Source organism: Schistocerca piceifrons, chromosome X (genome assembly GCF_021461385.2).
Source record: "Schistocerca piceifrons isolate TAMUIC-IGC-003096 chromosome X, iqSchPice1.1, whole genome shotgun sequence".
NCBI classification, from domain to species: Eukaryota; Metazoa; Arthropoda; class Insecta; order Orthoptera; family Acrididae; genus Schistocerca; species Schistocerca piceifrons.
In genome coordinates this window covers 912158193-912178559 of record NC_060149.1, presented here as the reverse complement: position 1 = coordinate 912178559, position 20367 = coordinate 912158193, and the positions used below count along the sequence as shown (strand labels likewise).

At 40.7% G+C, this 20367-nt stretch overlaps 1 protein-coding gene across 6 annotated transcripts in view; it reads left to right on the top strand.

Annotated features, from left to right (window-relative positions):
- LOC124722711 (tetratricopeptide repeat protein 39B-like) overlaps positions 1-20367 on the top strand; it is a 336578-nt gene that overhangs the window by 251711 nt on the left and 64500 nt on the right. For all 6 annotated transcript variants that reach the window (XM_047247848.1, XM_047247847.1, XM_047247850.1 and 3 more), the window contains exons 5-7: positions 2543-2618; positions 16378-16510; positions 16627-16759. In XM_047247848.1, the coding sequence (XP_047103804.1) occupies positions 2543-2618; positions 16378-16510; positions 16627-16759 (342 nt within the window). The remainder of the gene's footprint in view (positions 1-2542; positions 2619-16377; positions 16511-16626; positions 16760-20367) is intronic.

Here is a 20367-nt window from a genome sequence, read left to right as displayed (position 1 = left end):
GCAGAGGATCAAGTAGGTAAAAAGACGAGGGCTAGTAGAAATCCTTGGGTAACAGAAGAAATACTGAATTTAATTGATGAAAGGAGAAAATATAAAAATGCAGTAAGTGAAACAGGCAAAAAGGAATACAAACGTCTCAAAAATGAGATCGACAGGAAGTGCAAAATGGCTAAGCAGGGATGGCTAGAGGACAAATGTAAGGATGTAGAGGCCTGTCTCACTAGGGGTAAGATAGATACCGCCTACAGGAAAATTAAAGAGACCTTTGGAGATAAGAGAACGACTTGTATGAATATCAAGAGCTCAGATGGAAACCCAGTTCTAAGCAAAGAAGGGAAAGCAGAAAGGTGGAAGGAGTATATAGAGGGTCTATACAAGGGCGATGTACTTGAGGACAATATTATGGAAATGGAAGAGGATGTAGATGAAGATGAAATGGGAGATATGATACTGCGTGAAGAGTTTGACAGAGCACTGAAAGACCTGAGTCGAAACAAGGCCCCCGGAGTAGACAATATTCCATTGGAACTACTGACGGCCGTGGGAGAGCCAGTCCTGACAAAACTCTACCATCTGGTGAGCAAGATGTATGAAACAGGCAAAATACCCTCAGACTTCAAGAAGAATATAATAATTCCAATCCTAAAGAAAGCAGGTGTTGACAGATGTGAAAATTACCGAACTATCAGCTTAATAAGTCACAGCTGCAAAATACTAACACGAATTCTTTACAGACGAATGGAAAAACTAGTAGAAGCCAACCTTGGGGAAGATCAGTTTGGATTCCGTAGAAACACTGGAACACGTGAGGCAATACTGACCTTACGACTTATCTTAGAAGAAAGATTAAGGAAAGGCAAACCTATGTTTCTAGCATTTGTAGACTTAGAGAAAGCTTTTGACAATGTTGACTGGAATACTCTCTTTCAAATTCTAAAGGTGGCAGGGGTAAAATACAGGGAGCGAAAGGCTATTTACAATTTGTACAGAAACCAGATGGCAGTTATAAGAGTCGAGGGACATGAAAGGGAAGCAGTGGTTGGGAAGGGAGTGAGACAGGGTTGTAGCCTCTCCCCGATGTTGTTCAATCTGTATATTGAGCAAGCAGTAAAGGAAACAAAAGAAAAATTAGGAGTAGGTATTAAAATTCATGGAGAAGAAATAAAAACTTTGAGGTTCGCCGATGACATTGTAATTCTGTCAGAGACAGCAAAGGACTTGGAAGAGCAGTTGAATGGAATGGACAGTGTCTTGAAAGGAGGATATAAGATGAACATCAACAAAAGCAAAACAAGGATAATGGAATGTAGTCTAATTAAGTCGGGTGATGCTGAGGGAATTAGATTAGGAAATGAGGCACTTAAAGTAGTAAAGGAGTTTTGCTATTTGGGGAGCAAAATAGCTGATGATGGTCGAAGTAGAGAGGATATAAAACGTAGGCTGGCAATGGCAAGGAAAGCGCTTCTGAAGAAGAGAAATTTGTTAACATCCAGTATTGATTTAAGTGTCAGTCATTTCTGAAAGTATTTGTATGGAGTGTAGCCATGTATGGAAGTGAAACATGGACGATAAATAGTTTGGACAAGAAGAGAATAGAAGCTTTCAAAATTTGGTGCTACAGAAGAATGCTGAAGATTAGATGGGTAGATCACATAACTAATGAGGAAGTATTGAATAGGATTGGGGAGAAGAGAAGTTTGTGGCACAACTTGACCAGACGAAGGGATCGGTTGGTAGGACATGTTCTGAGGCATCAAGGGATCACCAATTTAATATTGGAGGGCAGCGTGGAGGGTAAAAATCGTAGAGGGAGACCAAGAGATGAATACACTAAGCAGATTCAGAAGGATGTAGGTTGCAGTAGGTACTGGGAGATGAAAAAGCTTGCACAGGATAGAGTAGCATGGAGAGCTGCATCAAACCAGTCTCAGGACTGAAGACCACAACAACAACACATGGGGTTTAGAGCAGTGAAACAAATCCTGCCATCACTAATTGTGCCTCTAGTTTTCATTTAAGTAGAAAAATCATACATGTGCCATTTAAAAACACATAACTATGTGTCGAAAGTGATGTTTGTTTACATTTATGGATTGTGTATTCCTGTCCACTGGTTAATACATATTGATAAAACAGATATCACACTAGACTAATCTGGTAGTGCTCTATTCAATGGGCATGTAAAATTTCACTTTAAAAATAATTTTGTTTGTAACGAGAAACAAACCTTTGTTTTCTGTCGACGCTGGATGTCACTTGAAAGATATGATGAGCACTATTTGTTTGGGCTGACTCCAGCTACACAACACAGTAACAAAATTGCAAATACCTGCTGAAACACCAAAGAAATTGCACCTGATGATTCTTAGTAGAGACACGCTGTGTGTGTGTGTGTGTGTGTGTATGTGTGTGTGTGTGTGTGTGTGAGGGAGAGAGAGAGAGAGAGAGAGAGAGAGAGAGAGAGAGAGAGAGAGAAGTAAAATATTCACTGATGAACTGCCAGTTATGATCTTTTCTAATAGATTTGTGCTCGTGTGTGCAGGGCAAACAGCAGCATGTATCATGCTGTTGGGCACAGTGTGTTCACATTTTTGGAGGCTATGCTGACCTTTGAACACGTGAGTTAAAATTTCACTGTTAAATATCTATACTTAAATAAAATAAATTTGTGGTTTAGTAATGTAGCATGGGTGATGCAGGATCGAGTAAGCCATCACCCAATTGTCACTGAAAGTGCTAATGTGTGGGCAACTGTCCAGTTATTTCTTTTACATGTTCTTCTTTAACTGGTCTTCACTAAACATCCTACTGTCACATACTGTTAAGTCCTTATTAACCTTCTCTGTAACTGTTGTCTTCAGAGACATTTCTTCTTGGTTACAATATTGACATAATTCTTTGAGGGAAATAATTTTCAAACTGAAAACTACAATCAAATAAAGACAGAAAAATTGCTTCTGCTCATAAAGCATCAGCAGCGGCAGATTATGGTAAAATTAAAAAAGCATTAAATGTTAGGTTTTGAAACTAAGTATATCATTATGGGAGGTAAAAAAGAAAAGATACTTGTTAGAAATGAGATAATGCAAAATCAAACTGGAAAATCAAATGCGTCTCTGGATTAGTGGAGACAAAAGAACAAGACGAGATGAAATTTAATACTTTCCTCCTCTGCATCCCTTGATCAAAGGTTCTGAGTTACTGCTATATAATGTAGAAATTATGTACATCAAATTTAGGTACCATTAATTTTGACTCATGGTATCTGTCTTTTTGGCTATGTTATTGCTCATCCATTTGATAAATTAGAAAGAAAAGGCAAAACAGAATTTCCTTTTCTGGCATTTGCTTCAGTTATAATACAAATATTTTCTATTTCTGCTCATTAAATTTCCTTGGGGTCCAGATTTTATCTGTACTTTTTGTCAAGTACTGTCCTGTAGATTACTTGAAACAGTATACTCTTATCATTGCTGTCACACTGTTTTACATAAGGTTTTAGTACTCCATATTCTTTGTGATTCATATTGTAAAGCATAGTGTAACTTTTTTGATCTAAATTTCACTCCAAACAATAAATTCTGTATGCACTTACACGTCATCATTGTCTAAATGTCTTCTTAAGATGATACAGTCACTTGTAACGTAAAGCATATGTATGACACACACAAAGATTTGTTTCTAAGGGAAGAAGCCAAAAGGTTACAACAGTAAATCACCTTAACTGTGCAACTGCTAGAAATGTCATTACTTCTGACTTTGAAAATTTCCTTTTCTAATCTGACGTATGTATAATGTAGAGCAGAAAGTGCAACACCATTTTGATTGACCTCTTACAAAGGCATTTCTTCAGTATGCGAGGAAGATGTTGATAGTGGTCTGGTGGAAATAAACATAAAGCTGTTCTCAACCTGATGGCTGGTTTGAACACAGCAGTGCTTCATCGTACATGGTGTTCTTGAAGATGATATAGTCTTGCTTTCTTCCAGTCTGGGAAATGGCTAATCTTACCAGTCATATGAGAATTTAGAGTTTAATGTGGAATATAATCCATGGTGTAGCTTGAAAACTCTACCTTCCCCCTTTTCCCCACACTGACAGATGTGAACATCATATTACTAGAGGGTAAAAAAGAAAACTTATGATCAACAGCATAGTATGAGTGAGTTGTGAGTTTTAAATAGGAAAAATTTCACATTTATAGCATCAGCAGAGATGTGAATCATAGGGTGTAGGGCTCAAGAAGCATCAACTTTGATAATCAGCAATATTGTCTTTGTCTTCTAAAGCATGTGGTTAAAAAAAAAAAAAAAATTGGCAAACTGTGATAAGATTATAATGATGCTGTCAGATACCTATATCCTTTAATGTAATGTTCAAGCTGATCATAACAGTTACTTTTCTTTATCAAGTAAGTCAATTGTATCTGCACTTAACATTTATGAAAACTGCAGCACCAAGAAACTTAATGTAACTGAAATGGAGTTTGTACTAGATTAGGTGCATGAAGAAAAGTGTAGGATTACAGTACTATACATATCTTTGCTTCTGAAAATTCATTGTAGTGTGAAGCCCTTACATGCTGCAATCAGAGCTTCTAAATGACATGCTATAGAATCGAAGAAGGCCTGGATTTGTTCCTGGGAAACCTCGTTACATGTGTTTGGTATTAAAGTCTTCAAATTGGCAACAGTGGTTGCTGGTAGATTGTGACAAACAAGCTACTGACTAACCATGAACCAGGAATCATTGATGTGTAATGTTTTAGGTGAAAATGCATGCCAGAGAAGTGATGGTACCATTTACTCTCCAAAGATGACTTGGACATGTCTCACCACAGTTAGCCTGGCTTGTCATGATAAAATATGATGCGTGGTATTGTCTTAAGCAGGACAGTACCATGGCCTCTACAACTTTCCTGTTATAGTGGTTGTTGTTCAACTTGTCCTCAGTACACTGGTGTTGATATCATTTGTTGTATCTGGTGATACCTGAAACCAATACACTTGATGTGTTTCTGTTACACTACTCATCATTGTAGGTTGCCAGATTGTGATCACCACTGGTGAATATAACTTGTGTGGTCATCATTGTAGAAACTGAAATATCACAGTATGGCAAACCTGTTTCCTAGAAGACATATTCTACCTGATTCAAGCTTACTCACCTGCTGATATCTGAATTTTTCACCATCATAAGGAATCCTGACTGTTGCTTTCACATTTCCACTTACTTGAGGGACACTCTAGTAAAAGGTGCTGCTGGGCTTGCGCATAGTGCTCTCTCTTTACGGTCGTAATCACTTAATTTGATTTATAATTCATGTTTGGATTAATTTGATTTATAATTCCTGGGTGTTGCAGGATTCATAAAGATTAGTTCATTGAACGTTTGATGACAACCTTAATACACTGGCTTATATGCTCTTTTTGCAATTGTCAGAACTGCTTTTAATTTTAAATGAGTGGAAGTTATTAAAGCTAAGTTCAGTAATCATTGATTAGTTGGAGCAATGCATGCTCAAATTTCCATAGTAATGCAATAAATTGAGTAAATCTTAGTTTCCATGTATGCATCTCTTGTTGTAGATTGATGACAAGTTATTTTATAAATCTCCAAATTTGTTCTCAGATTAGCCTATGTACTTTCCTAGTTAAAGGATTTAGTAGACTACTATAGCCATAGTACTCAGTGAAATGGGCATAATCTTCTTTTCTGTGCATCTGTATCGAGAGTTGCAGTCTGGAAAATTATTGTGCTAAATGCATTCCCTGAAAGTTATTCCCAGCAGTTACTTCATGAACCCACCGGAATAGTAAATGGTTGTGAAAACACACTTGATCTATTAGCAACAAATAATCCTGAGCTAATAAAGAGCATCAAAATGGATACAGGGATCAGTGAACACATGGTTACCTTAGTGAGACTGACTATTTTAACTCTCAAATCCTCCAAAAATAAAGGAAAAATATGCCTATTCAAAAAAAAGCAGATAAAAATTCACTTGGAGCCATCTTGAGGGACAATCTCTAGTTCTTCGAAATCAACAATGTACCAGTAAGAGTAGACCAGATGTGGCTTGAATTCAAAGAAATAGTATCAACAGCAGTTGAGTGATTAATAACAAATAAATTAACAAACAGTGGAGCTCTTAGTACACAAAGTGGGTCAGAACACTGTTGCAGAAACAATAAAAAAAGCATGCCAAGTTTGAATGAACACAAAATGCCCATGATTGGCGATCTTCTCCAGAAGCTCAGAATGTAGCACAGATTTCAATACAAGAAGCTTATAATAGTTTCCACAACAAAACTTTGTCTCAAAACCTGGCAGAAAATACCGAGAGGTTCTGTTCATACATAAAGTATAATAGAGGCAAGACACAATCAATGCCTTCTCCGTATGATAGCAATGAAAATACTATTGATGACAGTGTTGTTAAAGCAGCGTTACTAAATGACAGCCTTCCAAAATTCCTTCACCAAAGAAGACAAAGTAAATATTCCAGAATTCAAATCAAGAACAGTTGCCAACATGAGCAACTTAGAAGTAAATATACTCAGAATAGTGAAGCAACTTAAATCACTTAATAAAAGCAAGTCTTCCAGTCCAGACTGTATACCAACCAGGTTCCTTTCAGAGTATGTTGATGCAATAGCTCGATACTTAACAACCGCACGCTCGACAAAAGATCTGTACCCAAAGACTGGAAAGGTGCACAGGTCACTCCAACATTCAAGAAAGGCAGTAAGAGTAATCCACTAAATTACAGGTCCATATAATTAACATTGATATGCAACAGGATTCTGGAACATATACTGTGTTCAAACAGTATGAATTACCTCAAAGAGAATGGCCCATTGACACACAGTCAACACTGATTTAGAAAACATTGTTCTTGTGAACACACCTAGCACTTTACTCACATGGAGTGTTGAGTACTATTGACAAGGAATTTCAAATTGATTCCATATTTCTAGATTTCCAGAAGGTTTTAGGCACTGTACCTCACAAGTGGCTTGTAGTAAAATTGTGTGCTTATGGAATATTGTCTCAGTTATGTTACTGGATTCATGATTTCCTGTCAGAGAGGTCACAGTTCATAGTAACTGACAAAAAGTCATTGAGTAAGACAGAAGTGATTTCTGGTGTTCCCCAAGGCAGTCTTATAGGCCCTTTGCTGTTCCTTATCTATATAAATGATTTAGGAAACAATCTGAGCAGCTGTCGTAAGTTGTTTGTAGGTATTGCTGTCATTAATTGTCTTGTAAAGTCATTAGGGGATGTAAACAAATTGCAAAACAATTTAGAAAAGGTATGTGTATGGTGCAAAAATTGGCAGTTTACTCTAAATAATGAAAAGTCTGTGGTCATCCACATGGGTGCTAAAAGGAATCCATTAAACTTCAGTTACATGAAAAATCAGTCATATCTATAGATCATAAGTTCAGCTAAATATGTCAGAATTACAATTACGAACAACTTAAATTGGAAAGAACACACAGGAAATGTTATGGGGAAGGCAAACCAAAGAGTGTGTTTTATTGTCAGAACACTTAAAGGTGCAACAGATCTACTACAGAGGCTGCCTGTCCTCTTTTTGGAGTACTACTGTGCGGTGTGGGGTCCTTACCAGATGGGATTAACAGAGTACTTTGAGAAAGTTCTATGAAGAGCAGCACATTTTGTATTATTGAGAAATAGGGGAGAGAGTGTCACAGACATGATACAGGATTTGTGTGGAGATCATTAAAACAAAGGCGTTTTTTGTTGCGGTGGAATCTTCTCATGAAATTTCAATCTCTCCAACTTTCTGCTCTGTATACGAAAATATTTTGTTGATGCTGGCCTACATAAGGAGAAATGATGATCATAACAAAATAAGGTAAATCAGAGCTCGCACAGAAATATATAGGTGTTCATTTTCTCTGCACACTGTTTGAGATTGGAATAATAGATAATTATTGTGAAGGTGGTTCGATGAATCCTCTGCCAGCCACTGAAGTGCGATTTGTATAGGATCCAAATAGATGTAGATGTAAATGTAGATATAGAAGGTAAATGAGTCATGAGGGTGATACCCAGGCCCACATTCATGTGCGAGCTATCTAGGCTGCAGCCTAAGGACCCACACCACAAAATTTAAAATAAAACAGTCTTTGTTTTAATGCCATGGCACAAGATCCATTATTATTATTAATAACATACAAGCAAAATCAACAATAGAAAATACAAGATGGAATAATGACAATAGTATGAAAATGATAGATTCCTACTCGTCATAGAGCGAAGGTGTTGAGTCACAGACAGGCACAACAAAAAGAGTACTAAAAATGTTATTTTTCGGCCAGAAGGCTTTCTTCTGAAGTAGACAATGTAAAGTCACACATTCATGCAAACACAGCTCTCGCACACATGACCTCTGTGTCTGGCTGCCAAGTCCAGACTGCGAGCAACTGCGCATTATGGGAGAATCAATATGGGTGGTGGGGCTAAAGAGGAGGTTGGGGCAGGAAGGGGAAGGGGAGGGAGAGGAAGAGCAGGGTATGGGTGGGGGGACAGTAAAGTGCTGTATGCAGGGACGAGGTGGAGAGAGGGTAGGGCAGCTAGGTGCAGTCAGTCAGTAGGTTAGATGGAGAGTGTGTGTTGGGGGCACGGGGAGTAGAAAACGAGAGAAGTAAAAGGACTGTGGGTGCACTTATGGAATAGAAGGCTGTGGAATGGGAATGGGGAATGGGGAATGGGGAAGGGGGTAGGTGGGTGAAGGACAATGACTAACGAAGGTTGAGGCCAGGAGGGTTATGGAAATGTAGGATATATTGCACAATTCAGAAGAACTGGCATCGGTAGAAAGAATCCGTATGGCACAGGCTGTGCGGCATTCATTAAAATGAAGAACATTGTATTGGGCAGTATGCCCAGCAACTGAATGATCCAGCTGTTTATTAGCCAGTTTGTCAGTGGCCATTCATGGGAACAGACAGTTTGTTGGTTGTTATGCCCACATAGAACGAAGCACAGTGGTTGCAGCTTAGCGTGTACACTTAAGTTAAGAAAAAACAGAACACCTTGAATGACTAGAGATAGGATGTTCATATTCACAGGTCATGTACATTAGTATATTCTGCAGAAATGATTAGCATTTGAACCGCATCGGCCCGCATGCTCGAGGCTGACAGAAGACTGTAAAACGTGACAGGGATGGGTCAGGTCGCACCACCCACTGACAAGATCGACATCTCATCCGAATGGCATTGCGAGACAGATCTGCATCCTCCCTAGCTCTGGTGTAACAATGGAACAGTGTAATACATCGTACACTATCAGGGGTGACAGTCTGTTACCGTCTATTATAGCACGAGTTACATGCGCATTCTCCACTTCTCCATCTACCTTTGACGAATATGGAGAAACGTGCTAGACAGCAGTGGTGGATGGAATGATATTGCTGGGCACAGGAATGGCATCAAATAGGAGAAATCCAAGTTATGTTTGTGTGAAAATGATTGCCACATTTTGGTTCACCACTGATGGCCACATTTTGGTTCACCACAGACAGGGAACAGCATCATAGTGACTGCATTCACACAAGACATACAGTGCCAACTAAAGGCCTTTTGATGTGGGGTTCTGTTGGGTACAATCACAAATCACAGTTGGTGCATGGTTTAAGTGAATGACATCTTGCAACCCTTAGCCAGACTATTTCTGCACAACACCACAGACACCATTTTTCAACAATACAGTGCATGGCCACATTTGGTGCACAAACGCGTGCCTTCTTGGTGTCACAAGGTGTCAGCCTTTTGCCCTGGCCTGCCAGATCACCAGACTTGTCACGAATCAGAAATGTTTGGGATATGGTCAAATGATCAGTGCAGCACTGTAACCCAATGCCAACCACCACAGATGAACTTTGTAACCATGTAATGCAGCATGGATGGCTATACCACAGGATGCCATTCACACCCTATACTCGTCAATGCCATCATGCACAGAACAAGTTATCAGGGCCCATGGGGGACCCAGTGCGTACTCAGCAACAGGACACATGCTGAACCAAGGTGACTGAGATGCTAATCATTTCTGTAGAACATACTAATGTACATATCCCGTAAATATGAACATCCTCTCTCTAGTCATTCAAGGTGTTGTTTCTTTCTGGGCATGATTGTAGATCACGTGACTGGTTTCACAGGTAGCTCTGCCTTTGATGGGATAGGTGATGCTTGTGACTGGACTGGAGTAGGAGGTCATGGGAGAATGTATGGGACAGCTCTTGCATCTTTGTCTATTACAGGGATATTAGTCATGAGGTAAGGTTTTGGCAGAATACCACTGTAGGGGGGGGGGGGGGGGGGGGGCAGGATAGTGTGTAGGACATTCCTCATTTCAGGGTATGATGAAATGTAGTCAAAAGCCTGGCAGAGAATGTGATTCAGTTGCTTCTGTCTTTGGTGGCACTGAGTCATGAGGGGAATGCTCCTCTGTGGCTGGATGGTGGGACCTTGGGAGGTGGTGGGTGGCTGGAGAGTTAAGACATGGGAGATCTCTTTCTGGGAGGGTAATTATGGACTGCAAAGGCCTCAATGCGACTCTTGGTATATTTTGAGAGGGGCTGCTCATCACTACAGATGCGATGGCCATAGGTGGCTAGGCTGTATGGAAGGGACGTCTGGGTACGGAATGAGTGGCAGCTGTCAGAGTGGAGGTATTGCTGGTATTTTGTAGGTTTCTTATGGACAAAGGTACTGATATAGCCATCTTTGAGGTAGATGTTAACATTGAGGAAGATGGCTACCAACCCCTCCCCACACCCCCATTCTACCTCCTGTTTTATTTCAGTTCACACACATTAATCTAACCTGATGTAGACACTTCTGCTGTCCCTCTTCTTCATTCATATCCACCCACATACGTGCAGTCCACATTACAATCTTTTTATTTAGTCTTTGACCTCATTGTGTTATCACGTCGATTTCAGTTCATTTTTGCCTTTCCCTATACTTCTACTCCCACAGATTTATCTTGTGTCCCCATATTTAATCTGTTCTGCTGGTTTTTTTTTTTTTTATTTTTCCCACATATTTTTGTACATTTTTTTCTCATGTATTTTTATATTATTTATGTATTTTTACACGTTTTTGTCCTCAACCATGGATCCTTGCTCCTTCCATTTGCACAAATACCGAAAAATTTTCTTATCCCTAGCCAGCACTCAGTCCCATATACTGTTCCTATGTTGTTGTTTGGCTCATAGTCGCCCCAAATGGCCTTGCCACCAAATTACCTATATCTGGCTGCAATCCTTCCTTCAACAATGACCTCCACCTGTTCAGATTTGGGCAGTCCATAACTCTCACCAACATAAAGAAACCAGAACCTAAACAGACCCGAAACTCAATTGTGAACCTTTTGCCCAAGCCTTAACCCCACAGAAGTAAAAGTCCTTTTGCAAAAGCCTTACCTTTTGCCCCACTCCCAAAATCAGTCATGCTGGGTTTATTAAAGGCCATCTCTCTTTTTTTCCTGATCCCTACAGTGCAAAAACTTTTTAACCACCAACCCTACCAAACAGACCCAACCTAAGACCAATGTTGAACCCTGCCTGACTCAGTGCACTCCTCCTTCCAACTGTGATCCACCCCCCCCCCCCCCCCACTGTCCCCAAATCACCCCCTTTTAACTTTCCAGAATTTCTTAACATTGAATCTTATTTAATCATTATTCCCCAAACCCTCAAACTGCAAGCTAACCTTACATCTGCTGAAAGGACTGCACTCCACCACCTAAAGTCTGATCCTGAACTTATTATCCTATCTGCTGACAAAGGCTCCACAACTGTGGTTTTGAGCCTTAAGTATTGCCTGGCTGAAGGACTTCACCAGCTGTCAGATTCATCCACTTAAAACCCTTCCAGAAACCCATTCCAGAAATCCAGCAGGATCTCCAATCTCTCCTCAAATCCTTAACCCCATCCCAGAACTTCTCCGCAGAGTCTCTCTCTATCCTTGTTCCTACATTCTACATGCTTCCTCAAGGCCATAAACCCAACCTCGCAGGACACCCTGTTGTGGCCTGTTACTGTGCCCCCACTGAAAGAATCTCTGCTCTTGTAGACCAACACCTTTAGCCTATTACCCACACCCAGCCCTCCTACGTAAAAGATACCAACCATTTTCACCACTGACTCTCCACAGTTCCTGTCTCTTTATCATGTGGTGTCCTGCTTGTCGCTGTTGATGCCGCCTCCCTTTACACTAACATCCCCAATGCCCATGACCTAGCCACTATTGAACATTACCTTTCCTAAGGCCTGATTGATTCCGAACCTAGAACCTCCTTCTTCGTCGCCATGACCAACAACATCCTCATCTCAATTACTTCACCTGTGAAGGCATCACCTACACGCATATCCAGGCTGCAGCAGTGGGCACCTGCATGGCACCATCCTATGTTAAGCTATTGATGGAACATCTAGAGGAATCTTTCGTAACCACCCTGAATCCCAAATCACGCACCTGGTTCAGATTCATTTGTGACATCTTCATGATCTGGTTTGAAGGTGAGGACACTATCCACTTTCCTCCAGAACCTCAACACCTTCTCCCCAATTCACTTCACCTGGTCTTCCTCAGCCCAACAAGAAACATTCCTCGATGATGATCTCCACCTCAAAGATGGCCACATCAGTACTTTTGTCCATATAAAACCAAACAACTACCAACAATATATCAACTTCAACTGCTGCCATCCATTTCGTACCAAGAAGTCCCTTCCATACAGCCTAGCCACCTGTGGCTGTTGCAGCTGTAGTGATGAGCAGTCCCTCTCGAAATATATCAAGGGTGTCACTGAGGCCTTCACAAATCGTAATTACCCTCCCAGCCTTGTACAGAAACAGATTTCCCGTGCCTTATCTTTCCAGTCACCCACTACCTCCCAAAGTCCCACCATATGGCCACAGAGAAGCATTCCCCTCATCACTGAATACCACCCAGGACTGGAGCAATTGAATCACATTATCTGCCAGGGTTTAGACTACCTCTTGTTGTGCCCTGAAATGAAGAATGTCCTCCCCACTACTCTCTCCACCTTCCCACAGTGTTATTCCACCCCCACCCCCCCTTCCCACTGAACCTACACAATATCCTCGTGCATCCCTACACAACCCCCTTTCCCAGCTCCTTACCTCATGGATCGTATCCCTGTAATAGAGAGAGATGCAAGACTGCTCCATAGATCCCCCCACCAATACCTATTCTAGTTTGGTCACAACTCTCATCAAAGGCAGGGATACGCGTGAAACTATTCATGTGATCTACAAATTAATCTGCAACCACTGTGATTCTTTCTACATGGGGATGACAAGCAGTAAGCTGTCTGTCCACATGAAAGGCCGCCCAGAAACTGTGGCCAAGAAACAGCGGAACCACCCAGTTGCGGACCATACTGTCCAATGCAACATTCTTCATTTTAATGACTGCTTCTCAGCCTACGCCATATGGATCCTTTCTACCAACACCAGCTTTTCTGAATTGCACAAGTGGAAACCTGCCCTGCATTATATTCTGTGTTCCTGTAATCCTCCTGGCCTCAACCATCATTAGTTATTGTCCTACACCCACCTATCCCCTTCTTTTCCACAAGTGCACCCACTTTCTTTTTACTTCTCTCCTTTTCACTCCACTCTCTGCCGAACAACCACCCCCTCTCCCTCCACCCTTCATCTGCACCTAACTGCCCTACCCTCTGTCAACTTCATCCCAGCATACAGCACTTTACCATCTCCCAGCTGTTCCCTGCTCTCCAGCCTCCTCTTAACCCCCACCACCCAGATGGCTTCTCCCATCATTCACAGTTGCGCAGTCTGGTCTCGATAGCCAGACAAAGTGATCACAAGTTTGTGAATTGAACTATATATCTGTGTGTGTGTGTGTGTGTGTGTGTGTGTGTGTGTGTGTGTGTGTGTGTGTGTGTGTGTGTGTGTGAGAGAGAGAGAGAGAGAGAGAGAGAGAGAGAGAGAGAGAGAGAGAGAGAGAATGTTGTTTATTTCAGAAGAAGGCCTTCTGTCCAAAACCTTAAATGTTTAGTACTCTTTTTGTTGTGCCTGTCTGTGACTCTCAACATATCTGTGATACGGTGAGTAACAATTTATTCTTCTCATAACATATATGCAATTATTTTATATGGGCTTACTAGCCTGAATTCAGTGGACAGCTGATACAAATTAATCTTGTGAGCACCAGTGGTTTCTGCCTCGAATCAGCATTTAATTAATTTTATTTTGAAGTACCAATGCCTTTCACATGAAACCACTAATGCTATTGCAAGACAGATATCTTGTGGTACTCTGAGGTACTTCTACAAATGTAGTGCACTGTAGCAGTCATTTACAGCATTCAAGACAACAAGTGACATTTTTGGACAACTGAGTTATCTTGTAAGGTACGTCATCAATTTGAAGTGTAGGTGCAAACCAATTAGCCATTAGCATTATTTAAAACTTACTTTCTAAGGCTGATTATTCAGGAAATTATTGCATTTGTATTACATATAGGTAAAATTTGCATGAGTGATGCAGTCCTTTTGTTACATCACAGTTGGCTAACAAGCACATTTGTTTAAAGGTACAATAAGTTATTTTTAAAGCTGAAATACTGATTTTTGCAGGGACATTAATCTCGAATTTTTCTTACCTCAAAAAGTTGTTGTTCATAGTGATATTAATATATCATTTTGAATAACTTAATAAAGTCATTTCTGATCATTTTATTAATCACATCATTAAATTGTTAATTGTATAACAAAATTTCATACAATTAAATAATAAACTTTAAATATTGTGTTACAGGTCTCAATTTGAAAACTGCTCTGAAATGCTATTTCTGCAGATCAGTTCTCAAAAAATAGCATCTGGTAGACCCTCACCACAGATTCAGCTTGTGGGGTTACTGATGTTAAATATGAGCCTGGTGCTGCAGAAATTTATTTTTAGCAGTTTAAAAGTTTTTTTCCCTACTGGGATGCTGAACGTGCTAGTCCATTTTAGTAATTTGGAATAGTAAGAAGAAGAAAAGTAAATAGCTAGGATTACATTTATTCCGTCTGAACTAAAAATAAAATAGTAAATGTTGAGAATTTTTATGGAGTTGCAATATAGCATGACGCAAAGTATTGCTTATGGAAAGTGCACTTTCTCCTCAAAATTGTAATTTCCATCATGTGGAATTAAGGTGTAATTGTGTTGTCTGCATAATCTGCAGAAGGTTTTTACTTGGCTCTTTACCACAGCTCACTTAACTTGGACAACCTGTTCGTGACAAATTGCACTTCTTGACTTTTTTCTCAGAATGTCATGATAAAACCACTGTATACTCCAGACTGACAAAGTGTGAACAATGTCTGCTTCCGGCCAGCTGTCACCAAATATTCTTGGTACATTCAAGGGGCTACTAAAACTACAATAGGCTATGGTATTGAAACTGATCATTTGTATAAACAAATCTTATAAATTAAAACCATTTGTATCCTGACCATTGAAGGATACTATGCTTCTGATGCACAACATCCACAAACTAGAATGTAAGTCAATTACAGAGAAATAAATTCAGTGTCACACACTCTTTAATTCGTCACTTATCATACGAAACAAACACACCACCACACCATACACGCACACCAATTAGTCACCTACCCTCATCATATAGATTTAAGACATAATTCTCGTACACCATGTGGAACAAGACCATTGTGAGCAGAACTAGGAAATCGTTTTCAATTATGTGGGTGAAAAACCCTTCAGGTTCTCACAACCAATAATACCACATGGCTCTTTCTTCCTTTGAATAATACATTTCATTCTGTACTAACATTTTTATTTTCTTATGTAATGTCCAGATTTTAAAAATAATGATAGAAATTTTCAGTATCTCCAAGTTAGTGTAACTCTTCATCCATTCTTACTCCTCATAAACATCATTTGCAATAGCAGACCCATTGTCATGTGTGGATGCAGGCATTGTCATGCATAGCTTTACTCCAAATAAAAATAGTGATGGATAAAAAATAAAGTATGAATTTGATTGTTCAGCCAAAGTAAGAAAAACTGAATGTTCTGCTACAATATTTAGAGAGTGCTGTAGTATAATGGTGTCTTTGTGACTGTATTTATAGCTAATTATTTTTTTATTTACTTGTTTCTGTCACTTCTCCATTACTGTCACATCTATTAGCTAAATATAAGTTTCCTTTCATTCACTGTTCAACAAACAGCATCTTGAACAGTTTATTCCCCTTCACTTTTGTCCACAAACATAACACCTGGCATGTTAATGTAGAGGATTTGCGGAAATTATATTGGTTTTCTGTTTCTAGCAACACATTGAGAAAGCATCAGAAGCGTTGAAACAGTGTATGGCAGTGTGTAATAGGTATCGCAGGAAGAATACTATAACTGAATCAATTGGAAAGATGGTGAAGAAACCTAATTATGATTTATACACAGCAGGTGTGTGTATTTGCTTAATTTTTCATATAATAAATTAGTTCTTAGCAGTGTTGTTTGATTTTAGTGTCTAATTTTAAACTATAATACTAATTTTCTGCCTTTTGTGGTATTTTCAGAAGAGGTCCATGCTGAATTATGTTACGCAGAAGCTTTACTGCTGAAGTCATTGCTTACATTTGTAGAAGATGAAACATTAGTTAGTTTTATCAAAGCAGGCATTAAAATAAGATCCTGTTATAACTCATACAAGTAAGTCTTAATCTTTGGTAACATAACAGCTTTTTAATATGGTTCTTGATTTTGCTGAATAGATATGTTTTTCATAGCACTAGAATCTGCGCTGTGTAGAGAAAGTAGAAGCCATAATTGACCAGTTATGTCCCACTACATTATCATATTTTCAAATCATATTAACATATCAAAATAACAGTGTTTTACAGATGAATTATTAATTGTTTTTTGTCATTCAAGTCATCATCAGTTACTTAACACATTGCCTGGGAAAAAAAGTGAAACACCCTGAAGACATGGTCAGATATCAGTGCAGCTTCTTATGCTAATACACCATTGGTGTGTATGTAAATGATTAGAGTTGAAATTCTGTGTGATAAATAGAACAGTGGCAATGTTACCTTCGTGTTGCTAAAAGGTATGACAGGATATGTAAAGGCATGAATGGCAACGGATGGTGAGTGATGACCGTGAAGGACGTACATGTCACGTACACATGCAAGACAGCATTATCAGCAAGTGACAGGGTTCGAAAGGGTCTTCATTATGGGTCTCCATTTGCCCATGTGGGACTGTATGGGGACTTGAGGACAAACATACTTGTTGTCAATGTGTGATCAACCATGTCTGAAAATCACAAGGTCCCTCAGGGACTCGGCATTCATTTTCTGGATACAGGCTCAATGTCCCTGGGGTTCCTGAGCTCAGGACTGGTAAGCGCCGCCAGTCCACTGTCACCACAAGCTCTGGGCCTGCTTCAGTGACCACTGTGTAGCATATCAGTGGCATGTTGTATGGCACAGGTGATGGGGATCTTGGCTTGACCTCCTGGATCGCGAGAATGGTAAAATCCTCTCTAAAAAAAAACCTGAATCTTGAGTTGTGTTGTGGACCAATGAGATGCGTGGCTGTTGAGGTGGAACAGTCATAGTGGGCAACCTTGGGGAACATTGCCACACCTCAGTTGTATAAGCCTTACACAGGCACATGAGGCTCTGTCTGAATGGACCCTTATTTCCCTAGCTGCTTGTGGGACTGAGATGGAACCCTCGAAATTAACTACTTCTCCTCTGAGCAGAAAGGGTGGACTGCTGGTAGGTACTAACACCCAACTAACACCCAGTCTAAGAAGAGGGCTCATATAGCCAATCATCCTGATTCAGGGATTGTACAGAGTTCTTCAGTATACAGTAACAGAATGCATGTTGCTGGTCAGAATGTGTTTTTGATTGTGGAGTGAAAAGAGGGCAGCTTTGATAAGGTTTTACCTTTTTATATTTGTGAAGGTTTGTAGAGCATTGCAGGTACTCTGAAATCAGTTAAGTGATTGCATAACGGAACACTGTTGGTTGAAACTGCTAGTTCCCAACTAGTCACCAACCTTCAGAAAGCTAAGTGCCTTGGAGAGTGTACTGTAGGAACAGAGCTCCACATCACCTTGAAACATAGCAAAGGGGTTGTGACCTATAAGAGATCTGGTCAACATTCCTAAGGATGAATTGAAGGATGAGTGGGCTCAGGGAGGGATTGTTTATGTGCAACACAATATATTGAAAAGGGTGGATGGGGATCTCATAAAATATGACTCCTTCAACTGTACCATCAGTAGCATGAAACTCCCAGAGCATATCAAGGCAGATTTCCTTTGTCTAAGTGTATGGCCATATTCCCCAACCCAGTGTGCTGGTTTCAATGCCAGCACTTTGGGTGCATCCCCATAGGATGTAAGGGTGAAGCCACTTGTGGGGAAATGTGGCAAGGCCGCCAGTGATGGAGTTAGTTGCTTCTCCCCTCTGAAGTGTGTAAATTGATCTGGGGAGCACCCTGTCTGGAGAAGGGATTGCAGTGTTTTCCTTGAAGAACGAAAGATACAGGAGATAAAGACATTAAAATGCATCCCATATGGTGATGCCAAGAAGACCTAGAAGGCCATGCAGCCTCCCACATTCACTACATCATTTGCTTCAGCCCTTAAAAAGTATCTTTCAACAGCCAGTGCACCTATGCAAATGTAGGTTGCTAGTATCTTCACTAATACCTGTGTTTGTCAGTGCACATGTGAAGCTGCAGTTGTTTCAGAGCCCATAGTTCTCCCGAGAATATAAGATAAAGCAACAGTTGCCACCACTGTGGACTTTTCAGTATGTCCAAAGGCAGAGCCTGGTAAAAAAATCCAGCACTGCCTCCACTATTGTTGCAGTGCTTCAGAGCAAATGGACTACGAAGTCTACCTGGGGCACCCATCTTGCCCCCAAGCCTCAAACTCCACCCACTGTGGGGTCACCGCCGTGGTGGAAGGACAGGGTGAAAGTTCAACCCCTGTGATAAATGGCTCCCATACTACAGTGGAACATGAATGATTTCAGGAATCGTGTGGAGGAACTGCAACCTTCTGGCACAGGAACAACCCCTGTGCTTGTGTTTACAGGAAACACATTTCAAGGCCACTGATGCCCCTGTGCTAAGGGACTATATCCTCCACTGAAAGGATGACTTGACTGGGGAAAGAGTCAAGGAAGGAGTTGCTATGCTTGTCAATAACACACACCACTCCTCTGCTGTTCCTTGGTTGCTGGCCTACAAGCAGTAGCTGCACAGTTCATGTGAGTCAGAAGATCACTATCTGCTCAGTTTACCTACCTCTACAGGATGCAATAGACTGTGAGGCTTTCACAGGCGTTATTAAGCAACTTCCCAGCCCATTTCTCCTACTGGGTGATTTCAATTTCCATAATGTATTATGAGGCTCAAACTATACTTTTCCGTGGGGTTGAGTCTTGGAGAACGTGACGATGCCTCAGGAGCTGTGCATCCTCAACACAGGCAGTCCCACTTATTTCTCAGTTGCTACTGTGTCATCCTCAGCATTGACCTCTCTTTCTGCACTCGAGCCCTTGCAGGCTCAGCACAGTGGGAAGCAACTTCCCACTGTGGATCCGCCTACTTAATGGAGGATTGGTTGAACAGAAGCCACCAAAATGGATGGTCAGCAGAACTAAATGGACTCTGTTCAGCCAGCTGGCTGTGTTTGAACACCATGAAAGTGTCCAGGAACGGGTGGACCACATCACACAAGTGATCCATCATGCCCATGACTTCTCCATCCCAAAGTCCTCAGGTCATCTTATGAGGCAACCTGTACCTTGGTGGACAGATGATTGCCATTCAGCAATCCGGGACAGGCATGTGGCACTTCGATGTTTTAAATGCTGCCCAACAGCAGACAACCTCATAGCCTTTCGAGTCGTGAGATCCGAGGCTCAACGTGTTATTAGGAGAGCGAGAAAAGGTCGTGGTAAGCTTTCCTAGACAGTATCGATGGTTCCACCTGTTCTGCGAATGTATGGGAAGCCATCCAGAGGATTTCTGGTAAACAGTTGTTTACCAATAGCAGCAGTGCTGAAACGAGGGTGTCTCCCAACAATGCCCAGAGACATCGCTCAGACACTGGCAGAGTATTTTGCAAAAACTACTGACTTTTGCTGCTACCGTGTGACTGTAGAGAGGGAAAAGCTGGAATTGGGATCCAACACTTCTGAGTTCTACAATTCCCCTTTCTCCATGTGGGAGCTGGAATCTGCTCTGTCTGAGACACGTGACACTCAGTCACGACTTAATCTGGCACT